Here is a 27308-nt window from a genome sequence, read left to right as displayed (position 1 = left end):
GGCCTTTCTCACCATGAACCAGTGAGGTCTGAAAACACAGGCCAGAAGGCATAAGAATGAAAAACAAACAAACAACAACAAAAAACCAAACACGTGTTCATTTTTACACGTAACAGTACTTTTAAGATAAACAGAAGATCAGCCAATAAGCAGCTCTCATTTAAAAAGTGGCCCTCCGTCTCTGTTCTGAGTTGTATACTTGGCATCAATGGGTTTAGTGTAAATGAAACCTGCCCTAAAGATACTTTAGAAATACTTCATTTAGAAATAATGAGATTATTTCCATTATTAAAATGCCTTTTCTAAAACAGATAAACCAACATACACACACACACACGCACGCACACGCACAGAAGAAAAAAAGACCTGCACTGATACAGAGATAGAAATAATACTGAAGCTGTGTTTTCTTTTTTTCAGGAAACATGGAAGTGTCTCTCTTACTTCTTGTAAACAACGATTTGAGCTTAATTCTCACCAGCTGAGAGACTGTAGAAGGTAGGCCAAGTTTTTTTTTTTTTTTTTTTTTTCTCCTTCATTTTTTTCCCCACTGAGCCTGATACTGTGATACGGAGCAGGATCATGTGAGAACACAACACTTTTATCACACTATAACACTGATAACCGGGTAAATGTCCCTTTAGGTCATGGCTTTATTCGTCTCCAGAAACGACACAACCAAGCTTAAACCTTGAAACTCTCTCCCTGCATCTGTGTGTGTGTGTGCTCGTGTATGTGTGTTATCTTTTCCCGAGATAGTCAAGCGGAATGACACTGTACTGTATGTGTCAAAGTAAGGGTCACTTAGATCGGGGCAGCACCTCGTTAAACAGCCAGTGCTGACTGCTGGCTGACTGACCTTTTATCTGCTTTCACAGCTATTGCTGGCAGAGGACAAGTAAATTATCTGTCAAACAGACAAAACAGTATCATAATCGCAGCCACAAACGCCATTAAGACAAAACAGGTGAACTGCCGTTAGCCTTACACGCTCATGGGTGCGTCTGCAGATGCACGTCCACGTGGCCTTCTGACCATGCCGCTGCGGATGCTTAAGGCTGTGTTTCTCGCAGGCTGATGTTCACAGTATAGACAGTTTGCAGAGAGAGCATAAGGCCAGGTTTTACACTGCAAAAACATGCTATCTTAGTAAGCAAAATCCTCTTAAATGTAGTCTAAGTACGCTATATGGACAAAAGTATTGGGACACCAGCTCATTAATTGTTTTTTCTGAAAACAAGGGTACTAAAAAAAGTGTATCCTGCTGTTGTTGGAGTAACAGTCTCTACTGTCCAGGAAAGGCTTTCTACTAGATTTTGGAGCATTGCTGCAAATATTTGATTGCAATCAGCAACAATAGTGTTAACCACCCTGCCTTATCCCCAACTCCCCAGCTCATCCCAAAAGTATTAGATGGAGCACCAACGATCATTCCAGAAAACACAGTTCCACTGCTCCACAGCTCAATGCTGGGGGGCTTTATACCCCTCCGGCCCACGTCTGGCATTAGGCATGGTGCCAATAGGTTTATGTTTATCTGCTTTAGAGAGTCCTATTCTTTTGCCAGTACTTCTCTACAGGGACTACACAAGCTGTGTGACAGCAATGCGTGCAACTTAAAGTAGCTGAGTGCATTCATCAGAAGGGGTGTCCACAAACATTTGGACATGTAGTGACTAATATTTATCAGATTATTGTAGTGATAATAATTCTATTAACTTATATATGTTTTATAAAAACTTGGTTAAAATGATTGTATTTAGTTAAAATAAATTATCTGGCAGTAGAATAGAGACACTTTCAGAAGATTCAGTTACTTTTTTGTAATTATATATAGCAATGTAAAAATGAGAGATATCAGATAAACTACATTTAAGAGGATTTCACTTGGTAAGATATAATCTTTTGTTGTATAGATGCTTGCATTCATTCCCGCTGTCCTGCATGCTGAGTCTATCGATCTAGCTTACTGTATCACAGAGAGGCACTTTGGGTGCTTTCACATGGGGCTGTTTGAGCTGGATCCTGGAGTGTTTGAGAATGTATTCTGCTCAAAAAAACATGAAATGCAAGTTCCTCAAGGGGTTCTTTGAGTGATGCCATAGAAGAGAACCACTTTTGCTTCCCTAATGAACCATGTGTGAAAAATAGATTAGGGTTCGTCCTGGAAAATGATGTTGATGTTCTATACCTTTGTTTTTAAAAATGTTCTCACACAACCCATTTACAAAAAAGAGTCTTCAAAGAAGCATCCATTGAAAGTTTTTTGGAGAACCAACAGTGAATTCCCAATGGCAGCATGCAAAAAACCCTCTTTGCCTGGGTTCAATAGTTCAATCGTAAACTGCCGCTAGGTTTGGGTTTTTGGCTGACTGGAACTTATTTGCATTACAATCTTTAAAAAAAGGTTCCATTGGGTTTGTTGAATGATGCCATCGAGGATGACCACTTTTGCTTTCTTAATGACCCTTGTGTGATAAAGAGATTTGTCCATTCTTTAGTTTAAGAAATTTCTAGACCACTTTAAGGGTTCTTCCTGGAACCTTAATAGTATGTTAAGGTTCTTTAACATATCTCAAAATACCAAAAAATGTTCTTCAAGGACCTATCCCTGCTGAAAAATCCAGCTGCTAGCTGCTTTCAGAGGGTTTAAGCTGCTCTTTGATGGTAAAGGTGGTTGAAAAGCTGGTCATTCAGGTAAAAACAGCTGGTTAACTAACTCTTGACAAGCATAGTGCATATTGCATTTGATTTTGGTCAGGCCTGGTCACGCTGGTCATGCCTGGTGACTAGCGTGATTTTCATGGACATGCTGGTCGACCAGCTTGGTCTTGTTGATAATGCTGGTTGATTAGCTTGGTCAGGTGCTTGTAGACCAGCTAAACCAGGCCTAACCAGTTTGACCAACTTGAGCTGGCCAGTCTGTTTTTTGTTAAACAGGGATTAACTGACCAACAGTGATTCCTCTATGGCAGCATGCAAATAAGCCTTTTAGTCTCTCTATGTTTGAGTGCTGTTGAATCTAGGTTCAATAGTTCAAATGTAAACTACCTCTACATTCAGGTTTTGGTTGCACCAAGGTAATGCAGTAGTAGTTAGGATAAACCCTACACTGATATAGAATGCTATACTATAGAACCAGGCATCTTGGCTATTTGATGCATAGAAGGCAGAAACACTGAACTAGTGATCCCAATTCATTTGAAATAGGCACTGGATTGCTTCACAAATTGTGAAAGAGGCTAATACTTAGCGTTGAACAAGACATTACATAAATGCCAATACCAGCTTTTTAGGGAGTCACCAAACTATTACTACTTCTAGCCAGGCCAGCCAAAAGGTGCTTGAGTATCGCATACATTCCTTCAAAACTTTAGGAAGCACAAGTTGTATGATCTGAAGTGCACTGCTCTCCTAAGTAGGCTAATAGTAGTAGTCGCCTACTTATGTAGTTATCTTGACTTTTCAGACACTAAATATGAAATGCTAAAGCATATCAAGCTGACTTTGAATGAAGATCACATTCAGCTAATTTAAGTGCAAGCTAGACAAGTCCAATACAATCAAACATCACCCATGACTTCTGAATCTGAATTACTACCTAATAAGTTAGCAAACGTAACAGACAGCTTAACAAAGCTCCTGCCAAACATGTATTAATGCAGTCAATACAAATCTCTGGGTGAAGAATATGAGCTAGCATGTCACTGATGTCATAAGGAAGCCGCTAACAAAGAAACTAGTCAACCAGTTCACTCGATAGCTTATCATGGACAGGGCAATAACTGAGTACACATGAAGTAGACTCTTCAAAATAAAGGTGCTTCAAGGGGTTCTTTGAGTGATGACATAGGGGAACCACTTCTGGTTCCACAAAGAAGCATGTTTATGTTTTAAGAAATTAATATGAAGAACCCACCCTGCTGAAGAAAGCTCTTCACCAGTGTAGGGTATGTTTTTGTTCGAGTTTGATGGTTTGGCCGCTCTACAAGCATGATCAACCTGACCAAGCTAGAGAACCAGTATAACCAAACTTGACCATGGTGGTTGATCAACATGACCAAGCTGGTCGACCAGCATAACCAGAAAGACCAAGCTGGTCGATCATCATGGCCAACATGACCAAGCTGGTGGACCACCATGACCAGCATGACTACGCTGGTTGGTCACCATGACCACAGTGGTCAGACCAGCTTGACCAGCAAGACCAAAATCAAATGCAGTAGGAGGAGCTGGTTAATCTGCTATCTTACCAACAAAGGGTAGATATGTTTACACCTGGATGACCAGCTTTTCAATCACCTTGACCATCAAAGACACTTAGATTGTCTGAAACCAACTACCAGCAAAAGCTAGTCTTGAGATGGAGTCTTCAGCAGGGCTTTACATCAAATAAAAGGTTCTTCAAACTATTTAAAAGGTTCTTTGCAATGTTTATGCAACCAAAACGGTTCTTCTATGGCATCATTTGAAAGAACCCTGTGTAGCAACTACATTTCTAAGAGTGTAGGGATATAAAAGGAAATCTTAGCAACCTATAAGGTTCATTCTAGACCACATTTTGCCTGTGCCAGAAATTTAATTGCAAAAGATGCTGCATATGATATTTTTAGATGTGATTTTGATCATTGCAAACACTCCAGGAACTGCACAAGGGAACTGAATTTCAGGCGTGACAAATATCCCCTACTCAAAAATATGCACTTTGTGTTGTGTGTGTGGTTTTTTTTTTTTTTTAAGTGTACGAGAAGGCACTTTGGCACGGTTCAATAACAATTTCAGAGTACAAAAAAAATTGTATCAAAATAACTTAACATTGCAAAAGTGTCTCGTTCTGCAATACTGTCGTCATCGTCACTCATCAACACTTATCAAAGCGCTTGTGCGTCCAAAACAGGCACAAACCTAAAAACACGAGAAGTGCTGCATTTCAGGGCACTTTAACGACTCTTCAGATACAAAAACACTGTATATTGCTACTTCATAAGTACCACAAAATATAAACAAAAAAAAAATCCCAAAAAGGACGAGAAGAGACATGTCTTCTTTTTCATAGGAAGAGGGGGCTAGTACTTGTGCAGGATAGGCACTTTGACAGTCTTGATTTCGGCTATGTGGGAGGATTTCTGGATGATGCAGCTGGTGGTTCCAGAGGGGACACCGTCCTTAGGCTGGGCCAGGTTGGTAAGAGCCATGGCTGCGTTGATCTCTCGCCAGTATGTCTCATCTTTACCGCGTACTTTCTCCTTCGGCATGATGCTGCTGTGCACAGACAAAGACACACATATACACCAGTTACATACAGCTAATCAAACACAGTGAGGGCATGCTGTATTGTGAAGAAATGGAGAGTACTGTGCAAAAGTCAGAGACCCCGTAAAAATTCATTGTGTTTGCGATGTTTTGACCATTCATCATCTTTATTGCAGCTTCAGTTCTTTTCAGGAGACTCACTTTCAGAGGTTTTTCCACACTTACAGGGTTCACCCTAACCCCCGTCCACATGTTTCTGGATAGTTTTCCTCCCGTCTACATGGAAACACAGTTTTTGGTCACTGAAAACTGAGCTTTTTGAAAACGCTCTCCAAGGTGGAGATTTTTTTAATTGATGTCACAGCACATGCATATTTCTGGCTAAATCTTAAATACCTCCTTACTCCCTTTATAGTGAACTACACAAGTCATGAAATTACATCGTCTACACGCAGACAGCATATTTCAGATTTTGACATGACTAAACGTAAATACGGTTCTATTACAGATGCATAATGCTCTACTTAGGTTCTGGATCTGGCTCTACTTAGGTTTAGAATCTGTCATTTCCTGATTTGCATAGTACACTACATAGGGAGCAGTGTGTAATTTGGGATTAAACCACTGTGTTTTCATCCTTCATGGTTTTGATGTCTCTCTTTATGAGGCACTGTCGCCCCATACAGAGCAAGCATGCTCATACAACCGTTTTCGTCTCTGCGTGGACGCAAATATTTTCAAAAACAGAGTGAGGGAAATTTCCATTTTAAAAAATACCAGGATAAGTGTGAACGGGCCTATCCAAGAGATCCCAAACACATTCTATGATGTTGAAGTCTGAACTCTGGGGTAGTCAGTCCAATGTTCTGAGAACATCAGCAGCTTCATGGTTTGATTTTATCGAATGTTCTTCTGTTTATGTTACTAAGAAAGAGCTGCTAAATCAGTTCCACAGCGTTGAGTCGTCTTCTCCTGCTGGAAGGATGGACAGAAACACACCGCTTGTGGATGTTTTCAGCTCTAAAGGCAAGAGTGGCTCTCTGGGTCTCTCTCTGACTGAAAGTGCTGTTTATCTGATGGACACGGTTTTGTGGTCTACAAGGTCTTGCATAGTTTTGGAAATTTCTCCTGAACACGAATAGCTTGTACTCAATGGCCAGTTCGACTGGAAATTACATAAGCGATGGGTGGTCTCTGATTTTGCAGAGTGCTATAAATGTGCGTGTACGTGTTTGTGCGTTGAAATCAGTGCAGTACGCTACTTACTTGTCACATTTACTTGATCCATGGTCCACAGACTCTGCAAATACAACAGGAGAACAAAGCCAAATGTTAATTTTGAAGTCACCCTCAGGTTAATGATGACGGATAGCACAATGAGGGAGCAGGTCCATTTGGAAGATGTGTGTCTTTGTGTGTGAGAAAGAGCGAGAAGACATGACTGAGGTAAGACAAAGAGGAGTTGAAGGTTCTGAAAGTGTCCTGGACTGATACAGGGTGCGTTTATTTGTGAGATATTGCCATAGATGGAGTGCTCGGTGTGCACATGCTGATATGGACAGTGTCTTTAAGCTAATGTGCAGGTCAACAGTGCTCATTTACTCCTAATTACATAATAACAAACATTCATGTCCGGATCTCTCTCGTTCTCTCTCTCTTTCCCTCTTGCTCGCTCGCTCACAGGCCAATGCACGCAGCAGACCAGGAAAACACATTGAAAGGAAGTGTGGATGTGTAAGGACTGACCTATTCCTCTGCTCCAGCCACAACTGCTACACTTTAATAGATCTCCCATCCTGACCTGAGATGTCTTCTACAGGTACCTTTTTTGATCCAGGACACTGGAAGAGTTTTCCAGATTGGCTCTTTACAGATGCTGTCACCTTCCATGCTATCCCAGAGAGGCGTAAAACCCAAAACCCTGAATATGTCCTATATACAATCCCCTGGAGGTACGAGCACACTTCCAGCCCGCATCCATGCTCTTCACTGCTGGAGCACTGGCCGGAGCGCTGGCCAGACTCCTGAAGGGCCAAACAGCACCTAATCATCTCCAACGCCTGACTGAGCCACTGCTAAACTCATTGTCCTTCTCCAGCACATGTGCGGTGCATGCTTGGGGAGGTGGGGATGGAGGGTGCATCAGCATAAGGCATATTGAAGCTGATTAGATATCCTGTTATTCCCAACGCCTTCATTAACACCTTTACTGCACTGTGAACCAACACTACCCACAAGCCACAGTACCCGTGAGAGAGAGAGAGAGAGAGAGAGAGAGAGAGAGAGAGAGAGAGAGAGAGAGAGAGAGAGGGGTGAGGGCTGTTCAGGCGTGTTTTACGTGTGAGGACTTAATGTTTTTTCATTTTGAGTACATGCTTCTACATTCCACTGAAAATCCTCTTTGAGCTGCTGTCTGGAAATCTGGGTTTCTCGCTCACTCTCTCTCTCCCCTTTTTTTTGCCCCTCTTTCTATCTCTCTCCTTCTGTATCTCTGTCTTGCCTCTGTCCGTCTCCCTGTCTCCTACTCTACCTTTTTTTTTCCTCCAGTTTTCTTGAATGTAGTTCTTCACCAACCTCTTTCTCCTCAACCATCCCCATCTCCCTAGTATCTCCTTCTGCCTCTTTTAATGTAGTTCTTTGCCTCTCCTCCTCCTCCCTTCCTGCCTCTTTCTCTCAATCTCTGTGTTTCTTCTCAATCTCTCTCCTTCGATAGGTCTCACTCTTTCCCCTTTCTCACTCTACACTGTTAAAAGTAAGACCCTTGAGGAGCTTTTCTTCATCTGGAAACTGTGGAGGAACCACTTAAGGTGCTTTGAAGAACCTTCCTCAAAGCCCCTTACACATTTTCTAATTGAAGACCTCCAAAGGGTCCTCAGTGTTTTTACAGTGTTCCATTATTTCTCTCACACCGTTTCTCACTCTTCATGTAGTTTTTACACTCTTTCTTTTTCCCATCCATGTCTTTCTATCTCTCTCAGTCTGTATTTGCCTTTCCCTCTCTCCTTCCTCATGTCCCTCTCCATCACTCTCTCTTTCTCCTTGACTTATTGTAGTTCTTTATCTCACTTTTTCTTTTTTCATCAATCCCACTCTCTTCCTCTCTATTCCCCCTTATTTCTCTATTTGTCTCTTTTCTCCCATTCCCTTTCTCTCTCTCCTCTACTATCTCTGTATGTCTCTCTCTCTCTCTATCACTCTTTTTTCTTTCTTTCTTTTACTCTCTATTTTTCCTTATTAGGTTGAAGGTTGCTCTTCTCTCACTTCCTTTTTTTTTCTTGCTTATGTATCTCCTTCTGTATCGCTCCTTCCTTCCCTCTCTATCTGTCTTCATCTCTCTCTTCTCTCTTTTTTTTTTTTGTCGTTAATTTTTCCACTTTCTTACTCTTCTCCCACCTCGCCTCCCTCTTTCACTAGCTCCCCTTTTCTATCTCTCTCCTACCATATTTCTCCCGCTGTCACTCTCTATCACTCTCTCTTCTTCTATTTCTCTCTCGCTCTCCTTTTTTCTCTCACTTCTCCTCCACTCCTCATCCCTCCTTCTCTCTCTCTGACTTTTCTCTGTGTTCTCTCTCTCTTTTCACCTTTTCACTTGCTTCCCCATGTCCCAATGTCTCTGTCTGTCTGTCTGTCTGTGTGTCTTTTTCTCTCTCATATACACACATGTGCAGACATGCAGAGAGTGCCAGGTCAGCTCTCACAAATAAGAGTGTTTGTGATTTGCTGTTCTCAGGCTGTTCAGCCAAAGCAAATGTAATTACGTTTCTCTTTCACTGCACCTCAGAGGAACTAGACATCCAGAACCTGTTCTGTGTCAAAAGCAAAACTGTTCACTTCACGGCTTCACAGGCCATTTCCAACCTTGAAAAATCTTACTCTCATTTTTTTTCTTGTCTTTTTCTTTTTCTTTGCTTTTCAAGTTTGCTTTATGTGCAGCGGAATTTTTCTACACTTGCTCAGACACTTATTTTTCAGCTGTGTAATAAAAGCTCACAATGCTGATTGCAGTTTGACTGGAAAGTATTGTAGTGTGTAGTCCAACAAATACCACCGCCAGCGAAGAATATGAGTTAAACTGGAGCATGATTCATACTGCATCATACTGTCGGTACTGTTTTCTCCATTGCTTTTGTGTTCTGTATTTTCCTGCACTGATATTAACCCTTTTGTTACAGTGAATGCTGTGAACTTCCTGAAATAGACCCAGTCTGATCAAGGGGAAACCCTCAGGGCTACATTTTAAGCCCTTTGTGATTTCTAGGAATTCAAAAACGCATGTCTGTATTGTGTAGTTTGTGCAGTTGTTGTATTAAGCTTGTAGTAAGACACTTATTATGTTTTAGAAACTTTAGGTCTGTGGTACTCTATATGGACACAAGTATTGAGACGCCAACTCATTCTCATTCGCCAACTCATTCATTTTTCTTCTTTGGAAAATGCTTTATCCTGCTTTTGTTGGAGTAACTGTCTCTACCATCTAGGGACGGCTTTTTTGGATCATTGTTGTGAGGATTTGATTGCAATCAGTGACAAAAACGTCAATGAGGTCAGGATGTTGGATGATTACCACCCTACCTCATCTCCATCTCTCCTGCTCAACCCAAAAGTATTTGATGGAGCACAAACCTTCATTTCAGCTCAGTGGTGGTGGTGGAGGGCTTTATACCCTTCTAGCCCACGCCTGGCTTTAGGCAACATGGTGCCAACAGGTTTATATTTATTTGCTTCTCTGCTTCAGAGAGTCCTATTACATTGGCAGTACCTCCCTACAGAGACTACACAAGCTGTGTGTGTGTGTGTGTGGGCATTTTCACATGTGTGTGAGCAATGGGTGCAGAAACCTAAAGTAGCTGAATGCATTCATTACACAGGGGTGTCCACAGTGTAGGAGAGGACAGGGGTAAACCCAGCACTTGCTGCAATGTGCTAAAAATGAAGTTGCTGCTCATAAAACTCCAGTGAGTGTGACCTGTCCCGCAGTGCTAAAGGGGGCGTGTCTCCACCAGCTGCGGATCGACACAGCCCTGGGGTATAACTGCAGCTCCATCCTGCCCTCAGAGGAAAGCTCAGCAGAAAATTGGATGCAGACCTCCAGGCAATTTCCAAACGCTGTTGCCTAAAACATCTAAAAGTCAGATTTTTCAAAACATCGGCCGTGCCAAAGAAATTATGGAGCCACAATAAATCACCATGCGCCGCTCTTTACTGTTTTGCTGGTTCTTTTTTAGCTCTTTTTTTGCGGCGTTTTCTTTGCTACTGGACGCTGGTCTCTTTCAGTGCTGTGGCTGTGTTACACAGACGCTGGAGGACTGGCTGGGGGACCCGCAGGCCACTCTTTCATCCTGCAGAGGGGGAGAGGAGTGAAGGCTGATGGCTTCTGGCAAAGGAAAGCTAAAAAATGCTCCTGCACACTTAACATCACCAGGGGAAACAAAAGAGGAGGGGAAAGAGAGAGAGAGAGAGAGAGAGAGAGAGAGAGAGTAATTAAACAAATTGTGCTACCTCCAGACAGACAGAGAGAGACGGAATAACACACCTGTCCCTCTCATCACTAACAGATGCTGCTGCTGTTGTTAGCAACAAACAGCAATAAACACACTTACCGCTTCTGCACCAATCACTGTCTGCTGTGAGTGCACTGGGTTAACTACCCAGTGCAAAACACCTGCAGAAAGGCAAGGCAAACTCAAGCCAGACACACACATTTTACAGCCCATGCCTAGTACGTAGCACCCTCTCAAACCGCCACACGTACATCCTTTAAAAAGGCACCACCAAGGGTTCTCTAGAGTTCCTACACTCTGAGCCGATTTCCCAAACAGGTAATAAGAGCATCGTTTCGGAAAACAGCCCTATATGTCCAAATGTTTGTGGACACCCCTTTTAATGATAATGTACTCAAGTACTTTGAGTACTTGACGACGTTGCCACCATTGCTGACACAGATGTGCAAATGCACACACAGACAGTTTGTGCAAAAAAAAACAAAAAACATACTGTCTGGAGCAGATATACATGATCCTATTGGCACCATGCCTAATACCATGCGTGGGCTAAAAAGGGGAAAAGCCCCCTAGCATTGAGATATGTTCTCTGGACTGATGGATGGTGCTCCATCCAATACCTTGGGGTGAGTTGGGGAGTTGGAGGTTACGGTGGGGTGGTGATCATCCAACATCCTAATGTCACTATCGCTCTTGTCACTGAATGCAATCAAAACCTCACAGCAATGCTCCTCTAAAGTCCAGTAGAAAGTCTTTCTTAAACAGTACACAGTGTGTGTGTGTGTGTTTTGTGCAACTTTAAATAGCTAAACGCATGCATTAGAGGGGGTGTCCACAAACATTTGGACATATTGTGTAAGCTGTGTTTCTGTGGCTTAAATAAGACAAAGGAAAGCATAGTGAAGTTGATGCAATTACTGGGAGTATACAGAAAAAACGGTCACACCAAAACACACCAGCTTCAGAAGCGGCTTTACTGCACTGATACAGAAGCAGATAGTCTGCAGGTCAGTTGAAGCACAAGCTGAACGCTTACAGCCTGACAGCCATGTTCAGCCCCTGCTCCAGTCCTCCAGGCCGGTTCCCCTCATACTGACCTGGGGTCAGCGTACTGATGAAGTGAGGCTGAAGCACCAGCAGAGGAGGTGAGTCACTGATTACTCAAGCAGAGAAAATGGACTCCGTCTTACTCACACACACTGAATGTCATTTACATTCCTCAACACACAGGAAACGGAGAGAACAGAGACATTCGAAGAAGGAAACAAGATGAACAGAACAACCTGCCTGTGTCTGACCATCAAAACAAGAATTCTGAAGAACTCTGGCTCTCTGGCTTTCATTACAATTAGTTGCAATTATGGGGTCATTAGCTTTTTCATTAGCTGACATGCCTACTGATACAAATCAGGCCTGGATACTTCATCGTTTTATAGCATTTGGGACTATCGACTGATTTCTACATTGTGTGAGCGTCTCATGACGAATAGACCAACAGAAGTCGTCCAAAAAGACCTGGAATTAAATGTTATTCATGTTACACTAACAGATGTTACTAACGTTCGTTCTTTCTCCTATTAAGATCTGAAGTGTTTTCACGATGGTAACCAAATGCCGCTTGGATTCTCCAGCAATGCAATGATGACTAAACTTGAGTGTTCAAATCAGGCGTCCTTAGCTCAGACTGTACAGGAGAAAAACGATCCCAGAGCAGCAGGCCTGTTTTTACACTCACACTTGCACTGCCATGCAGACTAAGATGGAGTGGCATCAGGACTGGCATTGACTTCACCCATGATGTACATCAAACTCTTCCAGGGCTGGAAATACACTTCCATCTATCCATTCATTCCCTCATCCATCCAGGAGCCGGGAGAGCAGGAGAAGTGACAGATGGAATCTGGGCAGGATGTGAAGTCTGAAATCTGCCGTGAGACCTGAAGCGTGAGAGTGGAAAAGCCTTCAACACGCGTCAGTCCGGCTGCCCAACTCACGCCGTTCACATACAGCAGATCAAATCTGACGTCTCCTCACCTATGAGTCATTCAGAACCAAATCAGTGAGGACATGGAGCAATTGTCCCCTTACCAAATACAAGTAAGTATGATTTTACCAAGAAAACCGTGAAATAACCAAAATCAGCAAGGAGGACAGCGAGGAGTTATTGCTCCTAAAAAAATACAAGCAATTATGGCATTTTAAAATATATATATAAACAAAATCAGTGAACGCATGGAGGAATGGCCCTCTTACCAACTCAATCAGCAACTATTTCCAACTAGAACTCCTAAATGAAACTAAACATGTGAGGACATAAAGGAATTGTCCACATAACACACTCAATGAACAATGCTTTCCAACATGAACACTTTAAAGGACTAAAATCAGTAAGGACACGGAGGAACAGATCTCTTACCAAAAAACAAGGAATGTAGGTTTCCACCAAGAAACCTTTTTAAACCAAGTCTGTGATGACATGGAGCAATTGTCCTCTTCACAAACTCAATCAACACTGATTTCCACAGAAAAGAACAAAAAATGATGGAATCATCAGTGTGAACATGAGAACACCTACCGCAAAAAAGTGGTTTCTACTAAGAGACCTTTTTTCAAACCAAACAAATGAGAACATGGAGGAATTGTCCCCTTACCAAGCTCAATCAACAATAATGTTTAGAAATAAAAAAGAAAAATGATACCAATGAGAACATCTATCACACTCACCAAACCACCAGAAGGCGTTTTTAAAAATTTAAATCAGTGAGGACAGGGCCGACTTGGATCTGAAGTGTGAAATCTGATGTGAAGCCTGAAGCATGTGAGTGGAAAATCCTTCAGCACACAACGTCCTCATCCAGCAGATCAAACCTGATCTAATCTCTTCATCTAGAGTCATTCAGAACTGACTAACTTTTCCTCTTCACAAACTCAAGCAGCAATGATTTCCACAAAAAATAGAAAACATTAAGGAATCAAATTATTACAACCTGAGATCTACCATACTGCTCAAACAACAGTGGTTTCACTTCATAGTGACCTTTAAAATACACATCAGTGAGAACCGGATCAACAATGATTTCCATTAAAAAAGCAAAACAAAAAAGTAATAATTAAACCAAATCACTTGAAAGCACATGATGGAACTGTCCTCTAACCAAACTCAATCACACTGATTTCCACCAAAAACGAAAAAAAAGGTAAAAATGAAGGAATCAAATGGGTGTGAACATGAGAACATCTACCACACTTCCCAAACACAAACGACAGTGGTTTTCACCAAGAGGCATTTTTACTAACTAAATCAGTGATGACATGGAGGAACTGTCCTCTTCGAAACTCAATCAAATATGATTTCCACAAAAAAGGAAAAAAAAGAAATATGGAACCACATCTGTAATAACTTGAGAACATCTACCATACTTCCCAAACACAAGCAATAGTGGTTTCCACCAGGAGACTCCTTTTTTCCCCCACAAACTTAATAAGTGAGGATTTGTCTTCTTTCCAAACTCAATCAACACTGCACTGATTTCCACAATGAAACAAAAAAATATATATGGAACCATGAGAACATCTATCATCTCATTTCCCCCCCAAACCAAACAAATAAGGATATATTATCTACACTCCTACCTTTCCAAACACACAACAATGCTTCTAGCAAGACAAGTTTTAGTAAACACCCAAAAATTAAAAATACATGTTGCCACACAGTGTAAAGGTTTTATATGAATGCAAAAAATACTTTCCTGTAGAAGCTTTTTAACATTATAAAGGTTTTTAAGACCCACAAGTAGGTTTTTTTTTTTACAAAACCAAAAGTGGCACCATGTGAAGAATGTCTACTATCGTCACTTCCAGTCATTGCCTATATCTCTCAGTCTGTCCGATGACTACAGGTTTCTTTTTGTGGCTCATACCAAGAGCTTAATGTCACTGACTGTTTTTACTTCTTTACTCAGGCCAAAAAAACCCACTCCTCTCATCCTTCACTACCTTTCAAATAAAGGAGAAAAAGAGAGAAGTTACCCTGAGCAGACAGACACTGACTGTTACTGGTGGGGCTGATTTTTCCCTCGCTGCCTCCTCTGAGCATTTTAAAAACGCTCTATGTTCTTTAATAATGTCACTGAGAGTCTGTGAATGAAGTTAAGAAGATGTTGGCTTCTTCCATCACCTTACACTGCCAACTCCACCCTGACTGGCCAGCGAAGCGTTCCTGCCAACCTGCTCCACCCAGCATCAATCCCACCATCCATCCATATTTTTTCTCACCCTTTCCCTGCCACTGTTAAAGGGCAAATTCCATTGATCTAAACAGTCTTAAAAATGACCTAACAGTTATTGCATGAACTGTATACGTGTGTGTGTCTGACAGACTGACACACACACCCTTCAAATTAACGCATTCAGCTACTTTAAGTTGCACCCATTGCTAACAATAAGATATGCAAACACACACACAGCTTGTCTAGCCCCTGTAGAAACGTACTACCAATATAATAGGACTCTCAGGAGCGGATAAACATGAACCTCTTGGCACCATGCCTAATGCCAGGAGTAGGCTAGAGGGATATGAAGCCCCCCAGCATTGAGCTGTGGAGCAGTGGAAGAACAGTGTCCTCTGGAATAATGGTTGATGCTCCAGCCAATACTTTTGGGATGAGTTGGGGATGTGGTAAACTGGTGATCATCCATCATTCTGTCCTTCCTAACACTCTTGTCACTGAATGCAATCAGATCCTCATAGCAATGCTCCACAATCTAGTAGAAAGCCTTCCCTGGAGAGTAGAGACCGATACTCCAACATAAGCAGGACAAACTTTTTATAATAGCCTTGATTTTGGGAGAAACATAAAATGAACAGGTGTCCCAATACTTTTGTCCATACAGCAGATAATAGATTTTGGATGAAATTTTCGCTGTCGGGCTTTTAGTAATTTTGGAGCATTTCTATTGATCTATTCATCATGAAACTTTGACACAACATAAAGAACAACTGTCAGATTCACATTATGCCGAATCCGAAAAATGGAGATACGAGGAATTTGTGTGACAGGGGCAATCTGTAGGTTGACTGTGGTTTTGGATAGAAACTAAAACGTCTACTTCTTTGAGTTGTAGACATCGCAACCCCCCTTGTAACCCCACCACTGCAAAGAAATCAGTCGGCTATGTTCCACCATAATAAACCATCCCACTTCAAACCACTTTAATAACTCTGTTTACGTCTCGTGATTGAATCATGCAGAAATGTAGAAAAATCATCGGCCTCCAGTAACTCCCCCTGCCTATAGTCTTGTCTCCATTTCTCAGACCGCCTCTCTAACTCTCTCAGCTCCTTGGTTTCTCTCTCTCTCTCTCTGCTTTCCTCTTCTTACTTTTTCCTCTCCAGGCCACTCCAAATTCATCAGTCTCTTGTTCACGTTCTCCTTTCCTTTCTCTCGCGCCGCTCATTCCTTCGCTTCAGCCTCTCCCTTTCTTCTCTCATCGCACTGGCTGTGTTACAAGGGCAGGGAGCAAAACGTCCATAATGACTGCAGCTCTAACGCTTATCAGTAATGGCTAGCAGCAGATGGCTGGAGTCCTGAGACAGAGGGCAAAGGTTACGTCCTCCGGAGGCTATTGGCTTAGAGATATATTTCGGAACTATATTTTTTGCGCTCCCACTCAAGAACTCAACACAGTCTGGTTTCTATAGAGCTAAACAGCGCTGCCTCGCCCTCATTTCATCTCCGAGTGGCCCGCTCTCGACACATTCATCTCCCCGAGCCTCTCACTGCGCTGAGAGCTGTGACATGTTCTGGGCTCCGGGGCTCACTGTAGAGCGGCTAGAGCAAGCAAACAGTGGCTGTATTGTGCTGAGAGAGAGAGGGAGAGAGAGACAGACAGAAAGGGGGGGGGGGGGGGGAGTGAGAGAGAGAGAGTGAGAGAGAGAGAGAGAGAGAGAGAGAGAGAGAGAGAGAGAGAGAGAGAGAGAGCCCTAGTGGTCCACTTTGATCTCTCTGGTCTTCTTGTGATCAAAATCTTGCCTTTTTCAATGTTCTTGCTGGAAACCATTTATGTAGCTAAACCAGTTCAAGCAGAACAGGCTGCTGGTCAACTTACAGTATACAGACTGATACACTATACGGACAAAAGTATTGGGACACCTGACCAGCCACTGTTTCTTCTGTAATCAAGGGTATTAAAAAAAATGTTTATCCTTCTTTTGTTGGAGTAACTGTCTCTACTGTCCAGTGAAGGCCTTGTATTACATTTTGGAGCACTGCCATGAGGATTTGATTGCATTCAGCAACAGTAGCGTTAAGGAGGTCAGGACATTGGATGATCACCCATAAAGCCCACAAATTGTTTGGTCTTTACATTTACAGTTACAGTTACAAAAGACATATCTGACTTAATATGACTTGAATGATTTCCGTCTGTCTTAGACAGGTTGTGGGTCCTGCAAGTGTTCAGATACACAGTCTATAGACTGTTCTTGTTCTGGTGGTGATCATCCAACATCCTGACCTCACTAGCACTCTTGTCACTGAATGCAATCAAATCCTTACAGCAGTGCTCCTCCAAAATCTAATAGAAAGTCTTCCTAGACAGTAGACACAGTTCCAACAAAATCAAGATGAACCCTTTTTTTAAGACCCTTGATTTTGGAAGAAACTGTGGATGAGCAGGTGTACCAATACTTTTGTCCATATAGTGCATGCAAATGGTCTCTGTCCTGTGTAAAGCCTCATTCAATAAGCACTCCAGACTGCAGCCCTTCTTATAACTTATCTCCTTATAACTGTGAATGGGAAGGGATAAACTGCTGTCGGCTGAATAGACAGATTTTATTTCTTTCATTGGACTTTGGTGTAGGGAGTAAACGGTAATGCCTGTGTTTTTAACAAGCCAGAAAAATATGAGCCCTTTAAACAGGTTCTACAGTGGCAGCTTCATCTTATGATATTGACACAAGTTGATTTTGGCTAGTTGTTCTTTACATTGTGTCAGAATTTCAAAATGAACGAACCAATAAAAATGCTCCAAAACAACTTAATAAAGTAAAAAAAAAAAAAAAAGCTTTCCATTGACATCCATTAAACGTCAAGAAGGCCTTTCCTACCTTGTGTAAAGTCGCCTTTTTGCGTGACAACAGCGATATATACACATGACATGTATACCAGCTATGTACACAAACGATCAAGATAAACGCTACCACACATGCAGTCAAAAGCACATCTAAAAGCTGCTTTAAATTTCTCACAGCTTCTTCACATCAGGATGTCTTTGGGTCTGCTCAGCAGATGACACACAGTGACATTCCAACCAGGGCCGGGACGAAAAGGCCCGTCAGACGCGGAGCTCAGGCATGCCAGTGCGTGTGCAGGCTGAGTAGGAGTTAATTCAAGGAGATTGTAGAATAATAAGAGTGATTGAGCTCTTTACACATCCCCTCCTCTCTGTGTTTATCAGCAACAGTAAACATACTAATCACTACTTTACACACACACACACACAAACCAGCCAAATGACACGCCTGAATAGGCTTTCAGTGGTGGAGGACGTGCAGACACAACATGAAAACGCAGGGTCATGCAGGAGGCACATATCCACAGATTAGGAGACTGGGAGTGTCCACATATTCTTCTCATTACAACCTTCTTCACAGACCTCAGCAGAACCTTCAGCACGGTTTAGCCGCTGGTGGGTAAACTGGTCTGGGAATCTGCTCTATGGTTTGTTAAAAGATGAGCACAGATGTTTGTGTTGACAGTGCTGCGAGCATTCTGGCATTTTCTTCAGGAGGTTACTAAAGTTGATTCAAGATTTTTGTCACTTTTTGTTTCACACTGCAAAACTTCATTACCCAAGTGGTCACTACCCAAGCTGATGCTCAAATGGTTCCTAAAAATCGGCCTTAGGAAGGCGTTTACCACGTTAAAGCAACATTATGCCCCAACTGCATTGATTCTGTATCTCTCAGTAGCTGCTGAACAAATGCACATGTATAGCTGTCCACAAGGGGGCACACATAGCGCGATATGCATTTTGCAGTGGTGTAAAAGTTAATTGTCCTCATGTTTCTTTACCTTCTGCTGGTCAACAAATGCATATGTACAGCCGTCCAGGAGGGGGCGCTCAAAGCAAGATTTGGATTTATTGCAGTGGTGTAAAAGTGAATTACCATAGGGGGAGCCCAGGAGCACAAAATACCAGAAACACTAACATTTTTGCACAAGAACGAGAGGGAATGCAATCGAAAACACAGCGCAGAGGAACAAGATTAAGTTTAAGATCAAGATTAAGATGTTCTCTTTTTAATGGGATCTGTAGAAATGCTCCTATATGACTTCCATGCTCCCCCTACAGTTCATTCACTTTTACACCACTGCAATAAATACAAATCTTGCTTTGAGCGCCCCCAACTGGACGGCTGTACATATGTATTTATTGACAAGCAGAATATGACTGGTTATGCAGTGTTACGCAGTACTGGAGAGAGGAGTCATGCAGCTCCTCAGTGACGTGAGTTCAATGACACAGTAGCAGCGTTCCGGCCTGGAGTGGCAATGACGGACACCATTCTTCCTGTTACAGTAGAGAATCAGTTTGATTTTGAAGCTGTTTTTATGGTAGAATTGTTGCATAATGTTGCTTTAATGTTTGAGGTTTTTCAGGTTTTTCTTACTGCATGAAACCACTAAAGCACATATTCAGATTTCAGATGGTTCCTGCATGCTATTGCCAGGCAGATTTAAGAGGAAAATCAGTTCTCAACAAGCAGAACACATGATTATATATTTAGGTAATCAGTTTGATAAGCAGGGAGAATGCAGTGATTGTACTTGAAGGTAAACTAAAGCAGGGCTTTAGCTTTTGATCAGATTTGAGTCTTTGGAAAATGTCTGTTAGGATTAAGCAGTGTTCTCGGAACAGTAAGTGACTGGGGTTTTAGTACAGCTACCTTTACGCACAGGATTGGGAAACAGGACCTTAGTCACACTATTTGTTTCCTTAAGCTTCAAATTTAGTTGAGAATTTGAAAGATCGGTCTTGTGATTCAGGCTGATAATATCTGAGGTGAATGTTTCTAAATTGTTTCTGAAATAAAATACTTACTGTGGTTGTGTGTCCAGCCAATCAGGTTTAAACAAGTAGAGTAAGTCATGACCGGAGTCAAAATGACAAAGTATATGAGATTATTTCCACCATCATTTGTTAGAATGTGTACTAGTGTAGTGGATAACAGTACTGTCCTCCATGTAGCAGAGCGGGGCATCAGTTGGTGTAGTGTAGTGGATAACAGTACTGTCCTTCACATAGGTGACAGGGACATCAGTTGTTATAGTGAAGTGGACAACACCACTGTCCTTAACATAGGTGACAGTGACATCAGTTGTTATAGTGAAGTGGACAACACCACTGTCCTTAACATAGGTGACAGTGACATCAGTTGTTATAGTGTAGTGGACAACACCACTGTCCTTCACATAGGTGACAGGGACATCAGTTGTTATAGTGAAGTGGACAACACCACTGTCCTTCACATAGCTGACAGGGACATCAGTTGTTGTAGTGTAGTGGACAACACCACTGTCCTTCACATAGCTGACAGGGACATCAGTTGTTATAGTGTAGTGGGCAACACCACTGTCCTTCACATAGCTGACAGGGACATCAGTTGTTATAGTGTAGTGGACAACACCACTGTCCTTAACATAGGTGACAGGGGGATCCATTCCATTCCATTCTTTTCCTTAGCTGGCTGGCATTTGGTATAGCATAGTGGATAACACTACACACTGGGCAAGGTAAATGGATATGATGTCTAATGCTACATCTAAAACCTCACATTGTCTGAATGTAACCTTGACCTTAAAATCAGAGTGTGTGTGTGTGTGTATTCATGTTCTCTAAGGTTCTCTGAGGTCATCTTTGATGAAGATCTTTGGGCTTTGGATTAGCGTGACTGAGAGACTGGGAGATGTTGTTGGTGCAAGAGCAATTATCACGAGAGTGGACGTTCCATTAGCCTCACGTCCAGCTTCAGAGGCCTGTGGTATCAGAGCCATCAGTACGTGCAGACTTCAAACAGCTAACGCTAGCAGAGGAGCGCAGCTCAGCATTCAGCTGTTACAGCCGGATATCTGTCCACACACACACTCAAGAGGGAGAGAGAGAGAGAGAGAGAGAGAGAGAGAGAGAGAGAGAGAGTCATGTTGAAAACATTTCCCTGATCCTGATGTGTTATCACTTAAATCCCTTTCAGACTGTACAGGTAAACCTCAATCTCCAGCCCATCACCAGTCTGATTCAGAGCCAAGCTGAACAAGCTCAGCTCAGAGCTGCAGCTCAGCAGCGGAGAGCCGAGAAGGCCTGGAGCGCCTCAAAGCAAACAGCTTTCTAATCACTGTCTACAAATTAGTGACTTCTCAAGAGCCAAGTGGAAACTCTTTAGTCTTGTGTATTGTTGTGTGTGTCTGTCTGTCTGTCTTTTTGCCCTGAAGATAAATAGTGGGCTGTGAGAGAGCGCAGGCTTAAGTGAAGAGAAAGCCGTGAAGACAGTGTTTGTCCCAGTTTGTGTTTTTCTGGACTGAAATATCGCTGCTGGAGTTACAACCAAAATGACATGTTTGTCCCTCAGTTCACTCACAATCCATAAAGATGACAATCCATTACTGTTTATGCTCTCTCGTCCCCCCCCCCCCTCTCTCTCTCAATGGTTTCTTCTCTTCTTCTCCTTTCCCTCCCCACTCTTTCTTTTATCCCTTTATTCTCTCTCTCTGTCCTTTCTTCTTGTCTGTCATTTTCTTTACTTCTCTCTCTCTCTCTCTCTCTCTCTCTCTCTCTCTCTTTCTGTTCGTCTTCTCACTTGTTTTCATCCCTTCATTCTCTCTCATTTCTCCCCCTTCCCTCACTGTAATCTTCTCTTTTCCTTTTGCTATCCACCTTTTTTCTCTTCCAATTTCCCTCCTCACTTTCTTTCATTCTCCCTGTTGTCTTCTCTTCTTTTCCTCTTCACTTGTCTGTCTTTTTCTTTCTCGTATTTTGTTCCATCCCTTCATTCATCCTGTTGGTCTAATTGTAAGCGTGTGTTTGTCTGGCTGTCCCTGGTCACCCTCAGTCTTCCTGTCCCATCCCTGGACCTGAAGCCCTCTTCAGTGGCCCTGTGAGCTGAGTTCCTGCCAGCTCTGGGAGGTGCATGCAGATATACACCGCAAGTGCTATCAGTGTAAGGAGGGATCATGGGCAATGAAGGGCTTCCATAACTCACTGTAACACACTAACTCTCTCTCTCTCTCTCTCTCTCTCTCCCCAATTTAAGGTGCTTTATCGACATGACAAGCTTGATTTACAGGGTTTAAAGCTTTAAAGTAAGACCATTAAACAGGTTATGGATCATGGTCTGGGAGAAGAATCCATCACTAAACGGTTTTAAAATACACTAAATAAATAAATAAATAAATAAATACATGAATGAATGAATGAATGAAGGTTTCCTGAGGAACCTGGGGATTGTTTAACCTGCTGGTTTCTGTGGCCAGGCTGTGCTGATATCTCTCTCTCTCTCTCTCTCTCTCTCTCTCTCTCTCTCTACATGTAACACCTGTCCTTCCTTTCTGGACATACAACTTCCCTTTTCTTCATTTTCTCCTTAATGGAACCTTTACAAACTACACACACACACACACACACACACACACACACACACACAGCCCAGCTGTGTTTTCTGTCAGTCTGATTATAATAGTCAGACTAGGTAGTCTCAGCAGGCCATTTAAAATCCATCCACTTCTCACTCTCACAATTCACACAAACCCTCAATCACTCCCTCAATCACTCTCTCCGTCCCACCCTCACTCTTTCTCTCACTCACTCACTGTCATCTCCTCCTCACACTGGTCCACTGGTCCAGGCCTTTCAGTACACATTTACACGTGTACATGTTTGCATGGTAACAGTAAACCTGGATAACTGAATACAGGGCTGTGGTCTTGCTCTTGCAAACACATGCAAATAAATATGAATTTTACGAATGTGATTACTAAACACCAGCTGTTCTAAACCTACCATACTGAACCCCTCTGTTCGGTACACCTTAATTAACTTCATTGGGTTTCACCTTCAGCTCATCTCTCTGCCTCGGTCATTGCTGGTGACAGACAGATGCTTCAGCACATTATTTTAGAGCTCTGTGTTCTTCTACCGTCCTTAATTGCTGACTCCCAAGACAGAGAGAGAAAGGGAGAGAGAGAGAAAGAGCTGAATCCTGTCAGCTGTAAATCACACACCCCAGTGTGTCCTCTGTCAGTGCTTCGCTGCCGTTGACCTACACCACTAAATTACACACCAGCCCCAAAATCACAGCAGTGCAGAGTAGCAGTTAAAACTACACCAGTGTAAAGCTACTGAGATGCGACTCAGATGACAAAGTTTTAACAGTAGCATTAGTGGGGCTCCCAGAACCTAATTTTACAAAGAATTTCTAGGAATTTGCCTTGAATAAGGATGATCTGGTTGGGGTTTCGTCTGAAGGAAGGTGCTGGAAAGGTTATGAGAAGTCAGTGCACACTTAGACCTACTCTTGTGTCATATTTCAGTGCAATACGCTCAGTAATTTACCAATATCCACCATTAATTCACCCATTTTTATTACAATTCAAGTGTAATACCATAAATGCATTTAGAAAAGAAGCTCTTGTTCTTCGAGCATGTTCTTCAAGTTTTAAAAAAAGTCCTGGAACGGAAAACTGTATCTCCGCCTGCGTGGTTGAATAAGGAGATGAGTACATGAAAATGGCTTACCATGAATGGCACACAGCATAACCAAAACAGGGCTGGAAAACAACTTCCAAACCTCCACAATGGTTACATTACACTGCTGACTTATAATACACTATATGGACAAAAGTATTGGGACACCTGCTAGATTCCGGAGCATAGGTGTGAGGTTTTGATTGCATTTAGTGACAAGAGTTTGTTCAGGATGTTGGATGCTCACCAACTCATGCTGAGGGCATTCATACCCCTCTAGCCCATGCATAATATCAGGGTGCCTATAGGTTCATGTTTATCTGCTTTAGACAAGCTAGACAAGCTGTGTGGAACCTACAAAAGCACACTGCATGTAACCAACTGTATGCACATGGCTGCCAATCATCATGCCAATCATATACAGTAGCTTATCTACATTATTAATGCCCCCCACACATACGCAAACTAACGGCATGATAAAGCTGCTGAGAGTATGTGCAGACTCAGCCGTGTCCACCTGCTACAGCCTGCCGGCCCCCCAGAATGCCACCTAAAATTTTAGTTTAGCAGAATTGATGCCTTTTAGAGCATTTTATTTCTTTTCCCCATCAGACTGAAACAAGACTCTAGGTTGCAATAAGTGACTGGCACCTACGAGTCTCAGCGGCCCTGTCAAACATTACTGTTTTCATTTAACATATTTCTGCCTCCAGTCTCTGCTTAACGTCGTCTGACCTTGAAGAAACAAAACAGCATCTTTTCATGTCGTAAAACACATGTGACGTTCCTGCCCGGGTTAAAGAATGCGTCCCTCGGTGCACGCCTGACACGGCAAAGCATCAGAAAATGACTGATGGAGAAACGAGAGCCCTACTGGAAACTGAAAAACTAAAATAAAGCAGAGAGGATCAGGGTTTTTTCACTTCATGTCACAGCTCACCCAAAAAAAAACAGCATTGAAGGGCAAAGAAGGGAATTCCTAACAATGGAAAAGCCACGTTTCGTCTGAGACGAAGCTGAGATCGCTAGAAGACAATAGGAGTAATTTCACTGCTCTTGGCCATCTCATTTAAAAGGAATTGTTCTCATTAAGGCCAAACAGCACTCCATAAATAGTGCGGCTTTTATCGCGCAAAACGTTCACTGCTGTTGACGCAAATGAAGCGCCCATCAATATTTCTGAACGCATAATAATGATTGATGGACAAAGCCATTATGATTCATTTACACATAACAGGTGGGCGAATGGGCACAGACCTAAAACTTTAGATTCCCCAAGAAGCCGTTTTATAGAGCGGCTTCGATTTCAGCGACCAAATTTTTTTGAACCAAAGTAGACGACACGTTTACACATCTGTCTCTCATCTGGGGCATTTCATTCTTCCTCAAGCATGATGGTATTTGTAATAACGGACTAATACGCACATTACCGATGGAAATAAAGGCCCACGTAACCTGTTCAAAGTGTAAGCAACACCGAGACAAAACACACATAAAGCCGGAGGTTAATGGTCTGGTGAGCGGCATATGCACAACCTGATCCACGCAATATGTGGCTTATGACATTTCTCCATAACCAAAATTTTCTTCTGCGAAAATCCGCACAAACACATTAAATATGGCCCTGCAGTCTTGCGCTGGGCCATGGGCTTTCCTCAGCACACTGGTCTCCACGCTACACGGCGATGGCGATCACACGCCGCAATCTGGTACCACGCATGAAAGAAAAACACAGAGCAAGATTCCTGCTATTTAATATCCCGTTAAAGCGTCATTTGACATAAAATCCTTGGCATGTGCCTTGGAATTCTCTCACTTCTTTGTTTTCAGTGAAATCCCCAACAGGGTTCTCCTTTCGTTTTACTTTCATTTTTTCACATACAAGGGCCTCTTTTAGCTTTCCACTAAACGGGGCCTTCACTTAAGTCTATGCTGACTGCTCTGCGGCGTGATAGTGAAGCCTAATATGAGGAAGAGACTTCCCAGACCTTCAGCAATTGTCCCATTAAGTTACATTTAACCAGCGGAGCCGCTGCTGAAGCTAAAGCGCTCAGAGCGTAAACGCAGCGCAGTGACAGCGAGACAGCTAGACGGCCGAGGCTGTAAAAAGACACACAATTCAGGGCTGAAATTTCACCCTCCTGCTGTAACAGTCTGAAACCGTAGGAATGCTTGCTGTATGAAAATACTCTGGAATGCAGTGACAATGAAAAGTGAGGAGGGGGAAGAGAGAGAGGGAGACAGAAAGAGAGAGAGGGAGACAGAAAGAGAGAGAGAGAGATATAGAATGTGATATCTATGAAGGAAATTATGCAAGTCCCTTGAAGCTACAGTCATCTTCTACTCCCTCCATCAAAAACAGGACTGAAAGGTAAATTTAATATCAATTTAATCTTTATATTATTATTACTGCTGTTCTTTCAGGCTGATCTCTAATGTGCTGGCCATGACAGTCTAGCAGGTGCTGGATCTGCTGGATCTTGTGGTTGTGGAAAACACTTTGCGTGCCGTTCAACACAGTACGATTTCTAACACTGTCTGAGTGAGCTGCACAATCCTCAGGCTAGATATCATAATGAATATGGCGACAGCGCCATTCTGCTCTGCTCAAACACTACAAGAGCCAGGTAAACACTTGTTAAGTCGATCAAACAGAGTTAAGGGGAAGCGTCCCTTTCCCTCTTTCTCTCTCTTTGTTGCTTTTTACTGTCTCTTCCTATCTCTCTCTATCTTTTTCTCTGCCCTTTCAAGATATCTTTACTGGCATTGCTGTACTGTCTGCAGTACTGAACAAAGCATTATAACAACAGTAACAACAACAGCGGAAAATGCTACTACTAATAATAATGATTATAAATAAGAAAATGTAACATTTAAAATAATATTAACAAGCAATACATTACATACCCAATAGGATATACAGTAAATCACTGTACATTTATATGGAGAGAACTAGTATGGGAGAATGCTGTAAGAGTATAGAGTGTATTGCAGCTTGGTGGTGTAAGAGTACTGATGTTACAGGTCAACAAGGTAACAGTGTACAGTGAGTTACAGGTCAAAGATGTAATACTATTTAGTGTGTATTTACAGGTATGTGAGGTAACAGTGTGGATGTTACAGGTCTGTGAGGTAACAGTGTGGATGTTACAGGTCTGTGAGGTAACAGTATGGAGTGTGTTACAGGTCTGTGAGGTAACAGTGTGGAGTGTGTTACAGGTCTGTGAGGTAACAGTGTGGAGTGCGTTACAGGTCTGTGAGGTAACAGTGTGGATTTTACAGGTCTGTGAGGTAACAGTGTGGAGTGTTACAGGTCTGTAAGGTAACAGTGTGGAGTGTGTTACAGGTCTGTGAGGTAACAGTGTGGAGTGTTACAGGTCTGTAAGGTAACAGTGTGGAGTGTGTTACAGGTCTGTGAGGTAACAGTGTGGAGTGTTCCAAGTCTGTGAGGTAACAGTGTGGAGTGTGTTACAGGTCTGCGAGGTAACAGTGTGGATGTTACAGGTCTGTGAGGTAACAGTGTGGAGTCTGTCAAGAGTCAGTGGTGTTACAGTGTGGAGTGTGTTATGGGTCAGTGGTGTTACAATGTGGATGTTACAGGTCAGTGATGTTACAGTGTGGAGTGTGTTATGGGTCAGTGGTGGTGCAGTGTGGAGTGTTATGGGTCAGTGGTGTTACAGTGTGTAGTGTGTTATGGGTCAGTTGCGTTACAGTCTGGAGTGTGTTATGGGTCAGTGGTGTTACAGTGTGGAGTGTGTTATGGGTCAGTGGTGTTACAGTGAGGAGTGTGTTATGGGTCAGTGGTGTTAC

The 27308-nt window shown here is 42.5% G+C and overlaps 1 protein-coding gene across 1 annotated transcript in view; it reads right to left on the bottom strand.

The window, feature by feature from the left end:
* Nucleotides 1-1768: 1768 nt before the first annotated feature.
* The window catches only part of mkxa (mohawk homeobox a), a 42771-nt gene continuing 17231 nt past the window's right edge, over nt 1769-27308 (bottom strand). Inside the window, 2 exon segments of the mRNA XM_072667578.1 lie at nt 1769-5262; nt 6520-6553. Coding sequence (XP_072523679.1) covers nt 5067-5262; nt 6520-6553 — 230 coding nt within the window. The 3' untranslated portion in view covers nt 1769-5066.

The sequence above is a fragment of the Salminus brasiliensis genome, chromosome 22 (assembly GCF_030463535.1).
Source record: "Salminus brasiliensis chromosome 22, fSalBra1.hap2, whole genome shotgun sequence".
Classification (NCBI taxonomy): Eukaryota; Metazoa; Chordata; class Actinopteri; order Characiformes; family Bryconidae; genus Salminus; species Salminus brasiliensis.
This window is presented reverse-complemented; position numbering and strand designations above follow the sequence as displayed.